The sequence below is a fragment of the Archocentrus centrarchus genome, chromosome 1 (assembly GCF_007364275.1).
Source record: "Archocentrus centrarchus isolate MPI-CPG fArcCen1 chromosome 1, fArcCen1, whole genome shotgun sequence".
Taxonomy (NCBI): Eukaryota; Metazoa; Chordata; class Actinopteri; order Cichliformes; family Cichlidae; genus Archocentrus; species Archocentrus centrarchus.
In genome coordinates this window covers 13,993,294-14,012,875 of record NC_044346.1, presented here as the reverse complement: position 1 = coordinate 14,012,875, position 19,582 = coordinate 13,993,294, and the positions used below count along the sequence as shown (strand labels likewise).

At 39.3% G+C, this 19,582-nt stretch overlaps 1 protein-coding gene across 5 annotated transcripts in view; it reads right to left on the bottom strand.

The window, feature by feature from the left end:
- Window positions 1–19,582, bottom strand: part of nr3c2 (nuclear receptor subfamily 3, group C, member 2) — a 93,643-nt gene that overhangs the window by 12,658 nt on the left and 61,403 nt on the right. For 4 of the 5 annotated variants that reach the window (XM_030742654.1, XM_030742645.1, XM_030742629.1 and 1 more), the window contains exons 5-7: window positions 9,904–10,242; window positions 8,311–8,455; window positions 4,566–4,696 (exon numbers count right to left, since the gene is read on the bottom strand). In XM_030742654.1, coding sequence (XP_030598514.1) covers window positions 4,566–4,696; window positions 8,311–8,455; window positions 9,904–10,242 — 615 coding nt within the window. The remainder of the gene's footprint in view (window positions 1–4,565; window positions 4,697–8,310; window positions 8,456–9,903; window positions 10,243–19,582) is intronic. The other variant, XR_004020681.1, reaches the window with a different exon arrangement.

Genomic DNA, 19,582 nt, shown 5'->3' with positions numbered 1-19,582 from the left:
TATCCAGCTCTATGTCAGTGCTCTCATTCAGGATTGTTTTCACCTTCACACCAGACCTTACTGTAGTCACCCTGAAATAAAGCAAAGGATGGAGGGCTGCCCTCAGTATTTTTAGAGGCTTTGGACTCTCAGTCACTCCCCAAGTTTGTCTGTCATAGTCTGCACACCTCTGCTGCTCTCCCCTCCTCCCATGAATGATTTACTGTTGGGTGGGTGCCTCAGCTATACGAGTACATGAAAACTAAATGAGAACCTCTAAAACAAGAGGACAAGTCTCTCTGGTTGGATAGTAGGTAACAGGGTGCAGACCACTACCTGTGGAGGGAGGTGTACAGCATGCAGATGCTGTGAAATCTTCAACATCTAAACCTAGTGAGTGGCAGGCTGGCTTACAGCCCACCAAGAAACGAGAAGCTGGCTTTAATATTAAAACTTTTATTGAATTTATCAGGCAAGAGACAAACTTTTCTTGAAGTCATTTCTAAACCCACCGAAACCGACTTAAAAAAATAGGATAAAAACTTTTTTGAAGTAAAAATTTAAGAAATTGAAATTAAAATTAATTTTAAGGAAGTTAGATTTCACAGGCTAGTGGGAACCCTGTACTGAAAAAAAGAAATCAATTAAAAAAAAAAATTAAAAGTAATCACAATTCACTTTACTTAGCTAAAAGTCCAAAATATAAAATGAAAATAATAAAAGTTCACCAAGTGTGGTCCTACTTAAGTATTAGCAGTAAAAAATGCACTTCAAAGTATAAAGTCTAAAAATTGACCTCTGTGACTAATATTATAGTATTTCACTACATTATTAGACTGTTAATACTGGTTCATCAATGCCTAAGTAGCAAACTTTTTACTTTTGAGCTAGTTTTACCTCCTTTATATACTGCAGCTCAGTGTATACATGCCTAAAATGCTGCATAGCAGCAAGGCTGCTCAACACTCAATGCAGGGAATACAGTACTCCAATCCTGGAAGAGCAAAACTGGCCTCCCATTTGTCACAGAATCTAATTTAGGAATGTATTGATTACTTTAAAATAACCACATGCTATCTTTCTGCTTTGTATTTCAGAACTCTTATTCTGCACCCAGACTTTCAGATCAGAGAAATAAAGGTTCATAAATGAAATTTAAGTAAGTAAAGAAGAGTCAGGTCAAATGTATTTGTACAGCACTATTCAGACATAGAAGAATCTGATCTCTACTGTTTGCGGATGATGTGGTCCCGTTGGCTTCATCAGGTGGTGGCCTCCAGCTCACACTGGAGCCATTTGCAGCCAAGTGTGAAGCAGCAGGTACTGTATGAGAATTAGCACCTATAAGTCTGAGGCCATGGTCGTCAGCCGGAAAAGGGTGGAGTGCCCACCCTGTGTTCACGAGTGAGGGGGGAGGAGAGCAGGAGATTTACCAGTCAAAGTCTGATCAATGTCTCTACCCTCGCCTATGGTCACGAGCTTTGTGTAGTGACCGAAATAACAAGGGTTGCTGGCCCCTTGCTTAGAGATAGGGTGAAGAGCGCAGTCATTCAAGAGGGGCTCAGAGTAGGGAAGCTACTCCTCCACATCAAAAGGAGCCAGTTGAGATGGTTCGGGCATCTGACTAGGATGGCTCCTGGACGCCTCCTGGGTGAGGTGTTCCACGCATGTCCTACTGGGAGGAGGCCCCGGGGTAGACTAAGGACACACTGGAGAGATTATATCTCCGTGGCTGGCCTGGGAACACCTTAGTGTTCCCCCAAATAAGCTGGAGGAGGTGGCTGAGGAGAGGGAGGTCTGGGGTTTCTCTGCTTAGGCTGTTGACCCCACGACCCAGCCCCGGAAGAAAATGGATAGAAGGATGGAAGGACGGACGGATGGATGGATATTCAGAGTGCTTTTTTACAGTGTGATAGAAAGGGGAATACAAAGAGACATTTAAAATGTGAAACTTATATGTATGCATATAATATAAAACATGTACATAATCATGATACAAATATAACAATTAGAAGTGAAAAACAAACAAGACTAGTCTTGTTTTTCATGCTCACAGATGTCTAGTTATATATATCTGTTGTGTTAGATAAAGAGATAAGAGAATCTCACTTTAGCCATGTTATGAGGGTTGATGTTGCATAATTTGCACAATGCAACTTCACTATTGGCACCATGTGTTTGCCACAAACGCAACAACCAGCTGATTCAAGGAGAGTATAAATGAGTAATCCATGACTTGTTGTGACAATTGGACAAGATTTTTTTAAACTGTTCAGTAAGGACTCATAAATAACTACACATAACAAATCTTACTGAAACCTGTTTATGTTTTGTGTGTCTGAAAGAAAAAAACAATATATATATCGACCGATATCGGCTTTCTAAATTCTCAAATACTGGTATCATTATTGGTCTTAAAAATCTACTAAAAGCATCCAAAAGTGCTCAGTCAGATCCTGCTTTAAAGTCTGCTTTTCTATAACACATTATAATCTCTTTCACTGTTTCACTGTTGCCCTCTTTTATAATATCTTCTTTATGTTCTTTCTAATTTGGATGTTCTCATTTTATCTATTTTGTAGTTGCAATGTTTTATAAATTCTATCAAGCGCCTAACTCCTGTTTTCAAGAGCACTACAGAAACAGTTCAGAATTATTAGTATTTGCGCTATATCAGAATTATTTGGAAGAACCTGAAGAAATGTGGGCTAGTCTTTTTTTTTTTGTTTGTGCTGTTGACAGCTGTTTGTCCCTGCTGTGTAAAGAGAGAAGTCATAATGCAAGAAAGACCAAGTACTTAAAAAAATACTATAATAATACTAATACTAAAATGGTCCACTGTAGTTATTCTCTGTAGTTATTCGCCTTTCACCCATTATACATAAAGCATTGTGTTTGGATTATGCACTGTAGGAGGACTGAATGTGAGCACCTCTACATAGCTTCTGTGTTGGTTACATCCTCTCTTTGTAGATGGAGGGTGACAGCGCCATATATATATATATATATATATATATATATATATATATATATATATATATATATATATATATATATATATATATATATGCACCTTAAGTCCAATGGTTTTCAATCTGGTGGTCAAGGTGGGAATATTGAGTGTGAACAATTCTAATAAAACAATTTTTGGGAGGTGTGCCACTCAGAAATTTGAGTCACGAGAAGGGGCCTCAAGGACACTTTGCTTCTTTGCAAAGGGTCTGAAGCAAAAAAAACAAAACAATACTAGTAATTAGTAATTACAGCTGTCAAATAAAGACTGTGGCACATAAAGTACAATGTTTCTCTGAAAACTGTAATACTGACAGAAATACAGCTTCATCAAGATTTCTAATTACTTTAGCAGATGTACTTAAAGTTATAATAAAGTTAGTAATAACAAAAAAAAAAAAAACTGTCCAGCATGTGGAAATATCAGATTGCTCGCCTCAACCTTTCTGTGCCCTTCTAACTGTGGAACATCTATCAGCACCCTACACAGACATATGCAAGACTGCATCAGGTCTTGGGTCTCAGCGTGACCTCAAGCTTTGTCGCTACCTTTTCATTAATCAAAGTGTGGGTGTGGACAGTAAAGTCACGAGAGACAGCGCAGCCATCACGGAACATTTAACTGTTGCTACTGACCTGACCACAGCCACTCACTATGTTGTTATAATGAAAGGAAAAAAAAAACCCAAAAAAGGCTACTTTCAGTTTCCAGTTGAGCAACATGGTCTAACGTATCTTCTCTGTGGAGCCTGTGGCCACATTTGCAGAAAGTTGTGTCACAGTGAGACCCACGGCACTGAGTGACAGAAGTGTTTATCCAAGGCGAAAAAAAGGCAACATAAAATAAACCAGAGCACAACCGAGAAATGACACCATCTCCCTTTCATTTTGCTTACGCTGCATGTCGCCACAGGTGCAACATCAAGTCTATTTTCACACTTTTTGTCTATGTTGAAGAATTACTAAGAATGAGCTCATACTCAGATCTAACAGACTTTACAAAGACATGACTGTGGGCGCCAGGAAGGCAGATACTGCCAACAGTGTCTCAAAGGTGTGTGGTGAGAACACAAAACACCTCATTGACACGTTTCCTTTGTGAGAGGCAGCCTTTTGGTTAAGAAGATGAATTGTGTCTCAGGCCGAAGCAGTTTTTAGGTCACAAAATGAAATGAAAACAAAGAGATTTGGGATTTGTCTGTCTGTATTATATAATAGTAATGACAAGGGGAACAAAACAGTACAGTACAAAAGAAAAAAATAAAAATGTGTTAGATGGCCATCAACATTTCCAGGTTTGCAAAACACTGGATTAATCTCAATTGGACACTTTTGGCATCAGCAGAAAGGAGAATGAATCTAATGATGTTGGGAAGTCACTGAAAGCAGCCAGGACACTACAGTTTGCATGCTGAGTCATGCACATGAAATGTGGTAGTTGTTGCCAGGTACTAAGAAGGTCCAGAGTGGTTCTGAACAGATGCCTCTATTATTAGTGTGTCGTCTATGATGGCCAGGTGGGCAGGTGAAGAATAAATAAGAGCCTGCGAGCAGGTTTTCAGTTCACTGCCTACCTGTGCTGAGAAGCAGGAGGACCTTCATGGAGAGGAACTCGTCGTAGGTTAGCTGCAATCGCACAAACTCCTGGCTCACCTGCCTCATGCCCAGACACAGGTCGTACATAGCTGACTGCTGCATGCGCTCCCTGAAGAGAGACAGGCAAAAAAAAAGTAATAAATAGCTGGGTTATTTTCTATTGCAACAACTGTGTCTGTGTTATGTTACACTCCATTCCCCAGTACAGGCTCGCATTTATTCTCAGTTCATTCACTAGTTATTTTTACTTACTTATTTATTTTCTTTGTCAATAGTAACTCACTAACAGGCTTCCTCACTCCATTCCAACCAAACTAGTTCAGTCCGGTGAAACAGTGTTTCCACACAGTGCAGAGGAGGATCCTTCTAGTCTGGGCTGAGAGCAGAATACCAAATCCCCCCAGATTGCAGAGCGCTGCGTATGGTCTCACAGCACAGATGCACCAGTTTTCCAAAGCTGTGGCAGACTAAATCAGACCCTCTATCTGACCCCAATCCCCAGAAAAAAAAACACTTTTCAAAAAAGGAGGGAAAAAAATGACACATTTATATATATATATATATATGTGTTAACTACACATGAGCATGCTCACTGTCTGTGCACTGATGTGTCAAAAAACACAACAATTGTGCTTGTTGTGTCACTCCTCTTTTCTTTCATACAGATTTTATCACTAACATTATCTTGGCTACATTGCTCAGTTCACCCCCCCACCCCCACCCCCACCCCCACCCCAAAAAAAGAAAGAAACATTAGAAGAGATAAAGCTCAAGCCAATTAGAAACATGCTCTGCAGATGCCACAGATTCCCTGGCTTTGGATGCCACTTCACTCTGCTATAAATCACCACCACATCAGGACTACAGTAATTAAATGCAAGTGGTGCGCCTTGACTTGAAAGAGGCTGGACTTTTAACCACAATGCAGTGACACCACATCATTACACAGGCAGCGTGGGCGGAGACTTATTCTGATAACAACTACACATAATATTTTGTAGAGGGGACGGGGGAGCAGCCAATTGGAAACGAGTGCATAATATTCCCATTAAACCAAAAAAAAAAAAAAAAAAAGACACGCAACACTTTTACAGTATTTACTGTGCAGCTGTCGGCTCCACTAAATAACTGATAAACTCTGACGTCTGAGAAAGCCTGTTTCCCCGCTGAGCAGCACCGTGTATGTGAGCAGTTTCGCAAAGTGCAGCATAATATCATTTGATACAACTTTGGGCTAGAGTTTCTAAAGTCTCCACACGTTTTCTCTCTCACTCTCTATCACTCCCTCTCTCTCTCTCTCTCTCTCTCTCTCTCTCACTCACTCTCTTCCTGAAATCAATTTTGCTGAATCACTGCCCAAAATGAGCGCCTGGTTTTGGGGAGGAAAGAAGAAGAAGAAGAAGAAGAAGAAGAAGAAGAAGAAAATAAAAGACAGCAGCAATCTCACTCTTTCCCTCTTGCTTTCCAATTTCTCTATATCTCTGTGCGTCTGTCGTCTTCTCACACAGTTTCCCTTTTTTTTCTCTGTTTCTAAGGTAAAAAGGAAGAAGCACAGGGCTGAGGGAAAAGGAAAGTTTAGAGTCTTGCATGTAAGAGTATGCCAAAAAGAAATAATTTTAAATGAAATGACTTCACAATTAGTCCATTTTCACAGTGAAATATCACTGTGAAAATCATTCTTAAAATACATTGTTGATATAATTTAAAAGTGAGAGTTCAAAGAAAGGTCTTTGGCGATACATCAGGAGGGCTCATTTAGAGTCCCGGTCTCTGAGTGGGTGGGTTCCTATATGTGTTTGATTGACAGCTGAGCTAGCACGGGATCAGTGAAACAGTTTAAGTAATACTTTACTGCTGCTTACAAACCAAGGACAGAGAGTGAGTTGTTAACAGTTCCTAACAAAGAATAAAGAATATTTTACATCAGCTTTACGACTCTGGCATATGCAGGTACGTTTTTGAGCCGTTAAACTGTTTGCCTGCCTATGTGGTCAAAATGCAAATTAAAATGAAAGCAATGCAAGATAGAGCAATACAAATGAAACAGAAATGTGTGTGTGTGTGTGTGTGTGTGTGTAATGTCTACATTTTTACAAAGTGAAGCAATTGTTTGCACTCTTTATGTATAATATTTGATTCAAGGGAAATTCATTTTATCGGTCTCAGGCATTTACACCAATCAGGGAAAAAACGGCAGATTTACACGGCCTTTAATGTAAATTGAACACCATGCCTGCAGTAGTTAGGCTCAGTTGCAGACAGCTAAGTGAGGGGACAGGCTACTCAATACATGCTTTAATGCCCTGGGCCAATAAGCACTATGTTGCTATAGAAACAAGTGGACTCTGTGCGCTGCCCTAAAGACTGACTGGACCCTGAAAAATTATGGGCCTACTCTGCGCCCATATTTGACTGGATTCTCAATGACCTCAAAACGACATCAAGAACAACAAGCAAGCACAAACACCTTCACTCAAAAAGACATCCACGCTGTCCTGACAGAGCAGCGAGCACGTGACCGCCACCAGCAGCCAGTCTACATCTCCTCTGCTCTGTCAAGCTTAATTCCAGGCCCATCTGTCAAAGGGAAGGGCTACTGTATAGAAACCAACACAGCATACTGCACAGTAAAAAAAAAAAAAAAAATCCACAAATGATTCATAATCATTCATTATGCACGTGCTATTACAAGTTTTTTTTTGGACTTATTCAGAGTTGAATGTGTCAGATCACATAAACCATTTGGTCTGTATTGCAGCATTAGATTTCACCCTAAAACTGATTTCAAAGTAAGAAACACTATTCTTAACCCACCGCCTTTCATTTAGTGTTAAATTAAACTCAGGATGTGTGCTAAGCACTCAGTGACACAACACACACAGGCTCAAAAAAAAAAAAAAAAAAAAAAAAAAGTATGTTAGCTGTGTTGCACAATAGAGTTTGTGCCCCTGTTTGTTTGTTTATTTATTTATTTATTTATTTGGAACAAACTGACCCAGTGACATTGACTTATACAAGCTATTAGTTGGAGCTTTTAAACCAGCCTCTGACTGAACATGCTCCTCTGCAGCAGGCTGCCTACAGAGGTTACCGTCCTCTTTTATTAACTCGACAACATTCAATTCATCACTCTAATCATAAAAAAAAACATACCTTTCCTTTCTGCTTGCTCTCCTGTTCAAACACAGATCAACTGGGCTACTGACTGCTCTTGCCAGGCTTTGATGGTCTGTGCCTGATGCAATTAAAGGACCATCAGAAAATTCAAATATGTTTTCTTGTAAAGTGCCAGAAATCTGGCGCCAGATTATGACCTCATTTAAAGTGCATCTTGATTTCCTGAAAGGAAACTCGTTACCACAAAACCTCATTTTGGCCTTTAAGTAACTTTTGGGTAGCTTAATAAAATGCTTAAAATAGCACAGAAGCAAAATACACTCCTTACTTCCTTATGTTTATGGATTCATTAACATCTCATGTGTGGCTGAAAATAGCACTAATAGACTAAGCCTGGCTGTTTGCTCAAGTACTAGATCTACGAAAGAACTATTCTAAAAAACAAATGGTAACGGGCTGATAAAAGGTGGATTTAAACATGCAATATCAGTACTACTACCTGCTAATGGTTACGACCAATATGATCTAAAAATGAGAGCCGCGTGTGTGTGTGTGTGTGTGTGTGTGTGTCTGTGTTGTACTGCAGCTATGGACGTGTAGACCTACTCGTTAAAGATGAGGTCAGGGGCAAAGTAGAGCATCTGTCCATTGGTGTGTTTGTAGGAGCGCCAGCTGAGGCAAAAGGAGGACAGACACATCCATGAGTACTGGATCAGGGTGATTTGGTCCTCAATGGGCAGGCTCCGGAAACCTAGTGCACAGGAAAACATGCACAGCAGACAGAGGCGGAGAGGATGAGACGATAACGTCACGTTTAAATGTAGCAAACGACACTGAGTTAATGCATTTGGATTTAAGTGGCAACTTAACAGGCCTTTATCTGGCGAGGCGCGTGCGTGCGTTTACCCCTGTCTATGCATTATGCGCCCTGCGTATCTGTGCTACAGCATGACGTTTTGTGCCAATTTTTTATTTATTTTTTTAATTCACACATGATAACCACTGGGAAGCATTCACCCATTCTTGTTTCATGCATATCCCGCAAGGCCTCCAGATACTGGCATGCTGTCTACAGAGCTCTAAAAATAGATTCAAATAGGAAACTCGCCAAACTTTCAATCAAACTCAGGCAAGGAACCCCTCCTTATCCGAAACACACAGGCCAACTAAGGACACCCAAGTGACTTATCAGGGCTTAGGGACTATTTCAGTCTATATGCATCCCAATCTGCCAAAAACAATCATTTGTATGAAAACATTTGTGGGAAAGGTATGTCAAATGCCCAGCTGTCAACACTGTCTAGGCAGTTTATATCAACTTATAAGACTCTTCTGTAAATTATTAGATTTGAAAAGTATGTGTGCTAATAATGACCAGCATAACAAGAGACACTGCTGGTCCCTGTTGCCTTCTTCTGCCACATCCAAATGTAAAGTGAATGCAGGCAGGGGCATATCTGAAAGTCGAAGGTGCTCATTTTGACCCTTCTGTCTGGCTTCTATTTATATGTCCGGATATGGCAAGCAGACACCGAGGAGGTATCAAATATTTGCAATACAGCAAATTAAACAGGCTCAAAGAGCTACCTGTGAGGCATCTTTCATTATGTCTCCCACTGACTGGAATTTTAGGGGAACGTGTTTATTCCTCCTCAAACATTATTTTCTCCCTGCTTCCCCGTACTCTGGCGTATATGTAGAAATTAATGAGAAAAACGTTCACATAACAACTGGCAACACTGATGTAAATGAGTAAGAAATCCTAATCTTGATTTTATTAAATGGTAAAATAGGATTCACCGCTAATCTTGTTGAAGCTCTGCAGAATCATTTCCTGACCTAATATTTAAAATCAAAATTGTGTGCTCCGACAAAACTAGCAGTGTTTTATCCTAAAAAGATCAAAAGTGAAGATGCAGGCATGTTATCTTCATTAAAAACCCTCTTCATAATTACAGTATAGAGTCCCCTCTGATTTATTAAGCTGGTATTTTTACCACTTACCACTTTCTTTGAGTTGTCCATAAATAAAACTGAATATCAATTCTTTTCCTAGCAGTAAACTCATTGCAAAATTTAACACCATGCATATATAACTTAAGTCCCTTACAGATGGATTTAGGGGCACTGCTCCCACTCCTTTCCAAACATTCCTAAACAGTATATAGGCCTCAGCCCACTCCACTAGTGGTCACTAACCTGGAAGTACTTTGGCCCATTTCACCATGCGTACCATCTGCTTTCCAGCCAGGCGGTTGAGACTGGATAGCAGGTGGTCAGTGGTGTCAGGCTGCGTGTTGTCATAGCCAGAGTACACTTCTTCGGGCTCAATCAGCTCCAACACGCTGCAGATGGAGGGCGGCAGAAAAGGTGTGACCACCCCAGGCCTGTGGGGCACCAGGGCATTGGCAGCACTGGCATTCAGCTCCTTCTCTGAGGACAGGTAGCCTCCAGCGCCACCTGTGGCAGTTTGGCCATCCTTAGAGCCCTGCAGGTCCTCACTGACTCCCTTCAGCTTCAACTTCTTGGATTTTCGTGCTGCAAGGAACACGAGAGCCTTTATTAACACAATGTCGAGTTTGCCATTTCTTGTATTCTTATACAGCGGGCGCTGTATGGGTTTAAATAAAATGCAAATACAACAAGATACAGAACGTCAAACATTTATAACATCTACATGCTATTAAATATGAAGTATTTGTTTAATTTCCTGTTTACTCACACAGCTTTAAGGCACATGGTCACCTATATTGCCCCGTAAGCCAGCTAATTACTAGTTATAACAATATAATAAGGTTTTTTTTTTTTTAAATAGTTTTTAATACTAAAAGTATTATTATTTAAATTTCTTTTAGAGTCAGTAATATATTGTCACACACCTATATCAGGTATATTTCTGACCATGCATGCCCACCCTTTTTAGAGCAAGTCAAGCCTAACATGATAAAAAAGGTGCTTAAACAAAACACCCACTTTCCATTTACAGGTAAACAGGCACACATGCACACTTAATGCAGTTTTCCATTCACGAACTGCAGTTTAAAGACTGTGCACAAAATTTTAGTAAACCCTGTATTATCTGCATGCAAAAGATGAATTCAAAGACACAGGTATAATTTGCCCATGGTGATATATCTCCTGCGCAACAAGTGGATCTTTGCTCACTCAAACTCGCTCAGCAAAGTTTGCGTAACAAGCCAACCTGCTGCTCACTCCCTGCGTGCTGATGGCTAATGTTAGCTTCCGATGCTGCGTGAGCAACTCTCCATCAGCTGATGTCGCTCCTGCAGCCCCGTGCTGAAAAACAGTTTTCCACACTGGCTGTGCTGAGTTTTAGAGGCTGACAACACTTTCAAAAAACGGACTCACCTCAGAAGGTAAGACTTGCTGCTCCTTAGCGAACAAAGGAATTGCAGTACGCTGCGCAGCTAAAGTTACCAATACTGACGGCTCTTTTCTAAGTTGTGTTTCGGCTTGTTTGCTAACACTTACATGCTGATGGGATTATGATGTTTCACGGCTTTCGCATCTTTCTCTGCTCCCATTAGGCTGCTCTTGCCTGCGTTAGCTAAGATCCGTTAGCTAGCACGTTACTTAGAGCAGAAACGATGCTGTATCATTTTTTATTTTTCTTGATTTCCAAGGTGGCCACATGCTTGTTTTTGGAGTAACATATGGCCGGAGTTAATAAACTGTTTATTTGTTACTCAAGACCTTAATTAAGGTTTTCCGTATCATGTAGCTGGGTCACTTTCAGATCAAAATCTACAAAAAAGGCGCAACTAGCTTTAAACACACGCAGACAGACTGAGTGATTAATTAGGTCTAAGTTTATTTTTGCTATTTGGCTCCTGAGGATTGGCTGAGTGTTTAGGGTGGCCAGATCAATATAAAAATGTGGGACATAATCATATATATATATATATATATATATATATATATATATATATATATATATATATATATATATATATATATATATAATGTACAGGGCTCATATTAACTGCTCACTGTTTTTTTTTTCCAGTAATGATGGAGTCATAGATCAACATATAACTTTTTGAGCCACATATTTCTTGTGAGGCATGTTGACTTACAGTGCTGAACAAACTTATGAGACCACCTGTCACTAAGAAAACACCAATATTTTGGAAATCAGTCAGAAACTTGTTTCAAACTAAAAATTGTGTCGTAATTGTGTTGTTAAAAATATATAATTTCAATTAAAAGACTTGCACATACTGGTGGATTAACTATTACAGAAACAAAAAATGTATTTTGGTAATTACCAATACTGTTCATTTAGGCCAGCTGTGGCACAAACCTCACACTGGCTGGTGGTCTAGTAAATTTGCTAAGCACTGTATTTTTATTGTATTTTGTTTTATTTACTTTTATTTAACCAAAAAATCCCATTGAGAGCAAAGCACTTTCCCAAAGCAGGCCTGTCCAGGATAGCAGCCATACTTACAAATGCAACAAATACAGCATAAAATGCAAGAAAACTTTACATTTCCTTTATTCTCTTAAAACTCCAAAGCTCTTCAGCAAACAAGCCTTTATGAGGAAGTGAAAAAAAGTTCATGAAAACACTGGATAATTTCTAGTGGTGTTCCACCAAAAATACCTGGGATTAGAGTGGAATATTCCACCAGTGAAGCTCCACTGGTTATAAAATGAAAGATACAACATGATATAGAATGCACAAATACAACAAGAAAAACATCCACGTCTTTCCTTATGGTCCTTTTTAAATTCATCAATAGCTATAAGCATGTTTAAGTTAAGATCTTTCTGCAATGCATGGTGCATAGTAAGAAAATGCTGCTTCTCCCTGATCCATCAAAACTCTGGGCACATCAAAAAGCAACCATTTGGGGGACCATAGCTGGTAAATATTGGAGCTGAGACTTAACTAGAGCCAATCAGTTGTCATTGTCTGAACAGGTGGGACGAGGGACAGGGGATTTTAAAAAATGCCGTGCGGTCCCACATAAAGTGGGACATCTGGCCGCCCTACTGCTGGCATAAAAAAAATCCTGACATGCACTGCTATACCCTAGGCATGCCAAAAAACATCTTGTAATTTTGTACTTCAGAGGTTTCTGAAGTTGTTTAATGTAGTGTGGACACTGGCAACATTAAATTGGCTTTAAAAAGTTGCTGTGAACTTCTTCAGACTTGTATGTGAATGCAAGTGTGAATGGCTGTCTGTCTCTCTGTGTTACCCCTGTGATAGACTGGGATAGGCTCCAGCCTACCCATGATGCTTGTGCCGCTATAACCAACTTATCTCCAGGTATCGCTGTTTCATTACACGTCATACATCACTTATAGCTCTGATGTCAAGCGTAACTGCACTGCCATTAGCCACGTAGATAATGACGGACAGTAATGACTGTTAGGATTATTTTTCTACAAATGTAGCTGTAATAACTTGAAGTGAGCATGTAAAAAGATTTCCATTTAAAATCTTCTGTGGGAGCAATTCCCCCAGACCCTCCTAGTGTGATAGATTTTTACCTTTCTTTTTACTTCCCCACTTAACATCCCTTAAGTATTAAGTATAACATGTTTATAGCAATCAGTTGAATTGGAATTTTGCTTTTTCAGCCCATCTTATTGTCCATATTTTGATTATAAAACAGGGCTTATGACCAATAAGTCTATTAGACAATAATTACTACATAATGAGTATTATTGAGGTTTTGCAGATGCACTAACCATGTGACGTCAACATCTACCATTTTGGATGTGTGACAATCATGGAGACACTTTAGGATCAAGTGAATAATGCCCCAGTCACACAGGCCAAGAGACTGGTCTGCAACCATCTGGCAACTTATGGTCGTGAGAGAAAAATGACTATTCCCCAACCAGTTCTGAGTGGTTGCTGGGAAAATGATTGCAAACACCTGTTGCTAGAAAAAAAAAAAAAAATTACCCAACCTATTGGTATGAAATTCTTTGTGATTGCTTTGGAGATTTGCCTTCAAAGTAAAAGTTGCGCTTCTTGAAACATGTTGGCTGCAGCGTTGAGGCACAACTTTTACTTTGAAGGTGAGCCCTCTTCATTTCCAGTTTGCATACCACTTTTCCAAGCTTTACTACGGCTCGGCTAGTAGTTAGTATTTACAGGCAAACATGGAAAACTCCTGGCAACCGTGGCAATCTGCTAGCAACCAATGCAATCACAAGGAGGTTTTTGATGCAGCAACTTCTTTGTGACCAATTTCTCCAAGCAAGAGCCAGCAACTTCCAGGAACCACTGCCAACCAGTCGGGGAACACACGTTTCCCTAGCAACCGGTGATTGTAACTCTTGAGCAATGTGTGCACGATGTCACGTGAGAAACCTAAATAGCAGCATTTTAATTGCTCTAAAATGTCAGTGTCTTTACACAGTTTTTCCATCACTGCAGCTTAAACTAACATGAGAGTCTGTGTGATGACAAGTGGAAATATAGAACAGTAAAGCCTTCTGTTTTCTTTTGCTGAAGCAAGAATCCTCACACTGTTTCATTCCCTCAATTATAAATGAAACATTTCAGTTCCATCGATCCCATCATGCATTAAACAGCAATACTTCCTCATCATTAGACAAGCGGACAAAAAAGTATTATAATCTTGTAATAACTCTGGCACCTTTGAACATCATTGTATTGTTTATATTTCACCTCACAAAATTCACTTTCTTCTCTTGCTACTGTATAACCGACTTTATCTGCAGATATCGCTCTTTTATGGCATATCATACTTCTCTAATCACTCTGTCGTCGATCCTAATCAACTCCTCCGAAAATGCTCATAGATAACCCAGCGAGCAATACTCTCAAACATACAATGTAAATGTGCAGATGTGACGGTTTAACAGCAAACAAGTATTACCTTAAGTATACATGGCTTTGAGGAAACAGCATCTTTTTGAGGGGGTTGAGAGCGCCTGAAGCATGGTGAGAAAAACAGGTCACCCCTAATCAGCTCCCACATCTGTTGCTGTTATATGTTTTAGGCAGGCTTGTTTTAACCTGCAATAACTGACAGAGGACTGTATTTTAAAACCAAGACCCTGTTTTTGCTGTGCACACAATGTCCTCACCTTTTGTATGGCTTACCTGTTTACAGCCCTGAAATAATAAGTATATTTGTGTAGATTATGTTGTTTTTATTTTATTTTTTGATACCCTACTTTATTCTGTCGAATTTATCACTGTTTCGTGGCATATTATGCTACATTTATGACTGTGGTGTTGATTCAAATTGACAGCTCGGCATGTGCTCACAGCCGGAGTAAAAAGGCGCCTTTAAAAGTTTAAACCAGCTTCATAATAATGGTAATAACAGTAAAATGTGGGTTTCAGTGAAGCCAGCTAACCCCAAGTCCAAATTGCATCACAATACAGGGCCGAGGTCTCCTGCAGCTAATGCTCTACCGGCTGTAGAAAAATAAAGGAGACTGTTGTCCTTTACAAAACATGAAATTATTTTTCCATAATCTTTTAGCTTTCAGGCAGACTTTGCTAAAAATGGTTTTAAATGTGCCAGCTTTCTTTACTGGTCATCACAACAGAATTAGGTATACACAGCTCAGGAATACATTGATACTTCTCATTGGCAACCTTAAGTTCATATTTGACTCAAGATTATTTGATGCCTTTCAACAAGTGACATTTCATCAACCTTACAGGAGAGCCAAAACAAAAAAATGACCATAGTTTGAATTACTTTGTATACTGAGTTTAGTTTTTTTAAGCATGTTTCTTTTTAGAAATTTACGACACAATGCTTAATAAACAATAATCTTAGGCACTTATGCCCTTTTGGCACCAACTTCTTGTGTGCATTCAAAGTTAAGTCTTTTCCTTTTTTGTTGAATAACTATTTCTATTAATATTTTACTTCTGTAATTTTGACAGTAGATAGAGCACATCAAGATCTTTCATTTGATATATATATCTCAATTTTCACCAAAATGTCGGTTACACCCCTATGGCCCCCAAGCCCTCTATATGTTTATTCTAAAGTATGTACTGTATGCTTATGGTGAGAACTGTTTGCTCTTAAACGTACGTGTTTGCATATCCGCATGCAATAACGTTGCTGGCTGTTAAACTGTTGCCTGTAGCTAGTTGCCTGAGGTACCCATAACTGTAACTAATAACTGGAGTCAGATAATGTTTCTGTTCAGTTTTTTAAGAAGAAGAAGAAGAAGAAAGAGCTTTATTTGTCACATACATTTACATGCAGTGAAATTCATTCTCTGCATTTAACCCATCACACACATGGAGTATGTAGTACACACAGCACAGCATGGAGCAGGGGGCAGCCAAAGGGCGCCCGGGGAGCAACCTGGGGGGGTGGGCTTGCTCAGGGACCCACAGTGATGCCAGCCCGAGGATTTGAACCAGGGTCCTTTCAGTGACGAACCCTCTTCTTCTCCCCTAGGCCACCACTCCATTTTTGTAGTTTTAGGTGCCGCTGTCTGGTCTCGTCTGTGCTGAACTTAGTTTAAGTCTGAGGGTAGTGTCAATGTTGTATGTGATCGATTGAGTGAGACCGGGTAATCTACTTGAACCTATAAATTTATGTCTTTTCTGTTGTGGTGCTAAATTGTGTCAGACACCAATACTGCTGTTTCTAACATTTCAGAAGACACCTTCATCCTTGCACCTACAGTACTTCTTGTTAGCCTGTGAGGTTGTTACTGACACTTTCCTCTCTCCGCTATGCATACAGAATTTGCCTGCTTTCTGATAATATTTAACATTAAACACCAGCTTCATAGAGCTTGCATTTTATATCATCATTGTAACTGTTTTCTGTTATAGCACACAAATTTTTTATCAATGCATGCAGTGTAATATTTACAAACACCATTATAAATTATTGAGTGTTTACAATATTCCAATTCATATCAAGCCTCTTTTTTGTACCCAGATTATTAATTTACAGACACATTTAACAGACTAATGTATTTATCTCCCCCTACTCAAAGTCAATGCTATTACTGTACTTCTTTGAACTCTGCAGCTAATATAGCATTTTTAAAAAAAAAAGCTAAGCTGCCAGTTTTACACCTGTGTGTGGCTTGGAGAAAAATACATTGTTTGCTAATGTTAGTAGCTAATGGTACAGGTTTTTTTTAAGTCTCTGAATTTACTTGGATGTCTCTGATAACTTCATGCTGTTACTTAAAGCTAGTTTTCCTGGCTGCCGTCTGTTCGTAGCATTGAGGCCTCTTCCAAAGGTGTTTTTACCAGTAACGTAGGGCACTCACAGTCACACCCACAGGTGGTATAAAACATGGTTTTAGCATCCACTTTGGAAAAAACAAAGCCAATGCGGAAGTGTTTTGAATCTACACTCTATCTGAAAGCCATCAGATGGCGATAGCTGTGGTTGCAAAAATAATTCTGGTCCTTTCTTGACCTCTGTAACCATTTTCTTAAAAGCTACTTTCCGCCACTCCTTTTTTTCCCAAGGGGTCACTATACTGGGTAGTTCCCCACACATTTGATTTGGCAGATTTTCATCCTTCCTGATACAACCCTGAAAGGATTTGTGTTTCCTCCCGGGATCAAACCAGGGGTCTCTCCCTCATTGGGCGAATGTGTAAACCACTACACTATGGAGCCACATAGAGCTGTCAGCTACATGTTAGCTAATAAACAAATATCTGTAAGTTAAATGGTTCTATTTTCAGTTGTGATTCACCTTTGTTGTAACGTTAAACGTTACACACTTGATACGATTACCAAGTTTGGTTTCTCTCTGCTGTCACCAGGTTGCTGTAATTTATATGAACTAACTACAGTTTATGCAGCTAGCGTGCTACTTTTTCTTAAAGTTCTTTAACTCATTATTTTTCACAGTGACAACATTACTGTTTTTGCACTGTAGCTATAGGCTGAAAGGACTAACTCCCTGGGGCCTGTACAACAGAGCATGAATAAGGAGTTATCCATCTGGGGATTATTTTATCTGCCAGAATCACTACATGATTGCAAATCATATTTCACCCGTGACTGATGATGTTGCTTCTAATCAACAACTCTTCACATGCTTCTTTCACACATGAACATGTTCCTAGTAAAAAGGGTCAGCTGATAAGTAGCTTGATAATGTGAAGACAACCACTGTTAGCCTAAGTGAAGCCAGGTGATCTCCAGGTTGAACATGCATTATGACACCTTAGACACGGGTATGTAAGTGGTGCTATAGTGGCAGTAGGAATATAAAAAATAGACTGTTTACACTTAACAAAGCATGAAGCTATTTTCCCATTAATGTTGGCTTGAAGGCAAACTTCACAACAAAAACACTCCCTGAACATTATATTTAAAGAGCATTACACTTATTACTTAGCATTGGGAACATGTCAGCTTTCTTTACTGGTCTTCACAGTATAATTAGGTATAAACAGCTGAGGCCTCTTTCAATGGATTACACTGCTGCTACTCAGAAATACACTCGCTGGCAACCTTAAGTTTTTATTCGTGACTCATGGCCATATGATGCCTTTTTAACACCTCATAGCATTACAGAAAGTAGACACACTGTTCAAGCTGTTCAAGCTATGCATGCTTAAGTTAACTGTTTGCTGTTCAAGTTACCTCAAGCTATGTGTGCTTAATTTATTAACTGTTTGCTGATACACTGTTGGGTTTGAAAGTATTGTATGGGGCTAGTTATTGGAGGTGCACCGTCAGAGGGCAACCATGAGGTGGCTGTAATCAGACTACTTTTTTGACGCCACTCTCTGGTCCCATCTGTGCTGAGCTTGGTGTGTACATGAGGGAAGTGGTAGTGTTTAATATGACTGAATGAGTGACACTTTATAACACTGCGGCTTCTCTCTTGCTGCTTGGAAAACCGCTGAAGACCCAGCTTCACCCCTGCATCCACCTATAGACATTTATTACCCTCGTACACCCAGTTCTTCACGGGCACTGAGCATTGTGTCTGCTTGCAGACCATTATAATGTCCGCCAAAACAAATTGGACTCTGTTCCTTTAATACTGTAGCAACTCAGCATTAACATCCATTTCATATTGTTTTGTTGTCTGAAATATATACAGCCAAATCAAATTGTCCATTGAAAAGGGAGCTTCCAGAAGTTTATAGGGCAGAAAATGGACCTTAAAATCCTTTTCTGAAATTGATTTTCCTAATCAGGGTCTGTTTATGTCTGTTTTGTTATACTGTCAGTTGGTTGGCCAGCTTCCTGGATAAACTTTGCCCCAAATATTGGATGTACCATTTAAAAATCATAGGTCTTGAACCAAAATAGCTTGCACTCTAATTTGAAACGTTAGGCATTTTGCCCGTATTCTGAGGAATTCATTTCAAGTGCCCATTCTCATAGTGTAATTCTGAGGGCTAACATTTTTTTTTAAAACATCAACAGGTATGGTATTATAGAAATCCCTACAAAACATGAGAATAATAGTTCATTTAAAGCTAGAATTTATTTTAAAAGGCTTCATTAGTGTTTGCATTTGTGAGGACCTTTTCTAAAAAAAAAAAAAAGGTTTTAGAATTTATTTTTGTTTCATAAACCTTAACTGTCACGTATTTTTATGCTTTAGAAAAGGCCACCGAATGTGACCAAGGTGCCGAAGCTTCCCTGAGCTTTTACGCTGTCAAATATGCCTTTATACTCATATTTTATTGTATAGTAAATTAATAAAATCATAAAATTTGTCCATACAATTCAGTCAAAGTAGAGTCTTTTTTTTTATGTGTTTACATTCGTGGTAAAATTCACTTTCCTTTGGGAGCGTAGCATTGAAAACCATTTGTAATTTCAATCTCTCTAATGGAGTGAAAATCTATCAAGTGTGCTTTTAGCTTTGCGTATACCACTGTGACCCTGAAT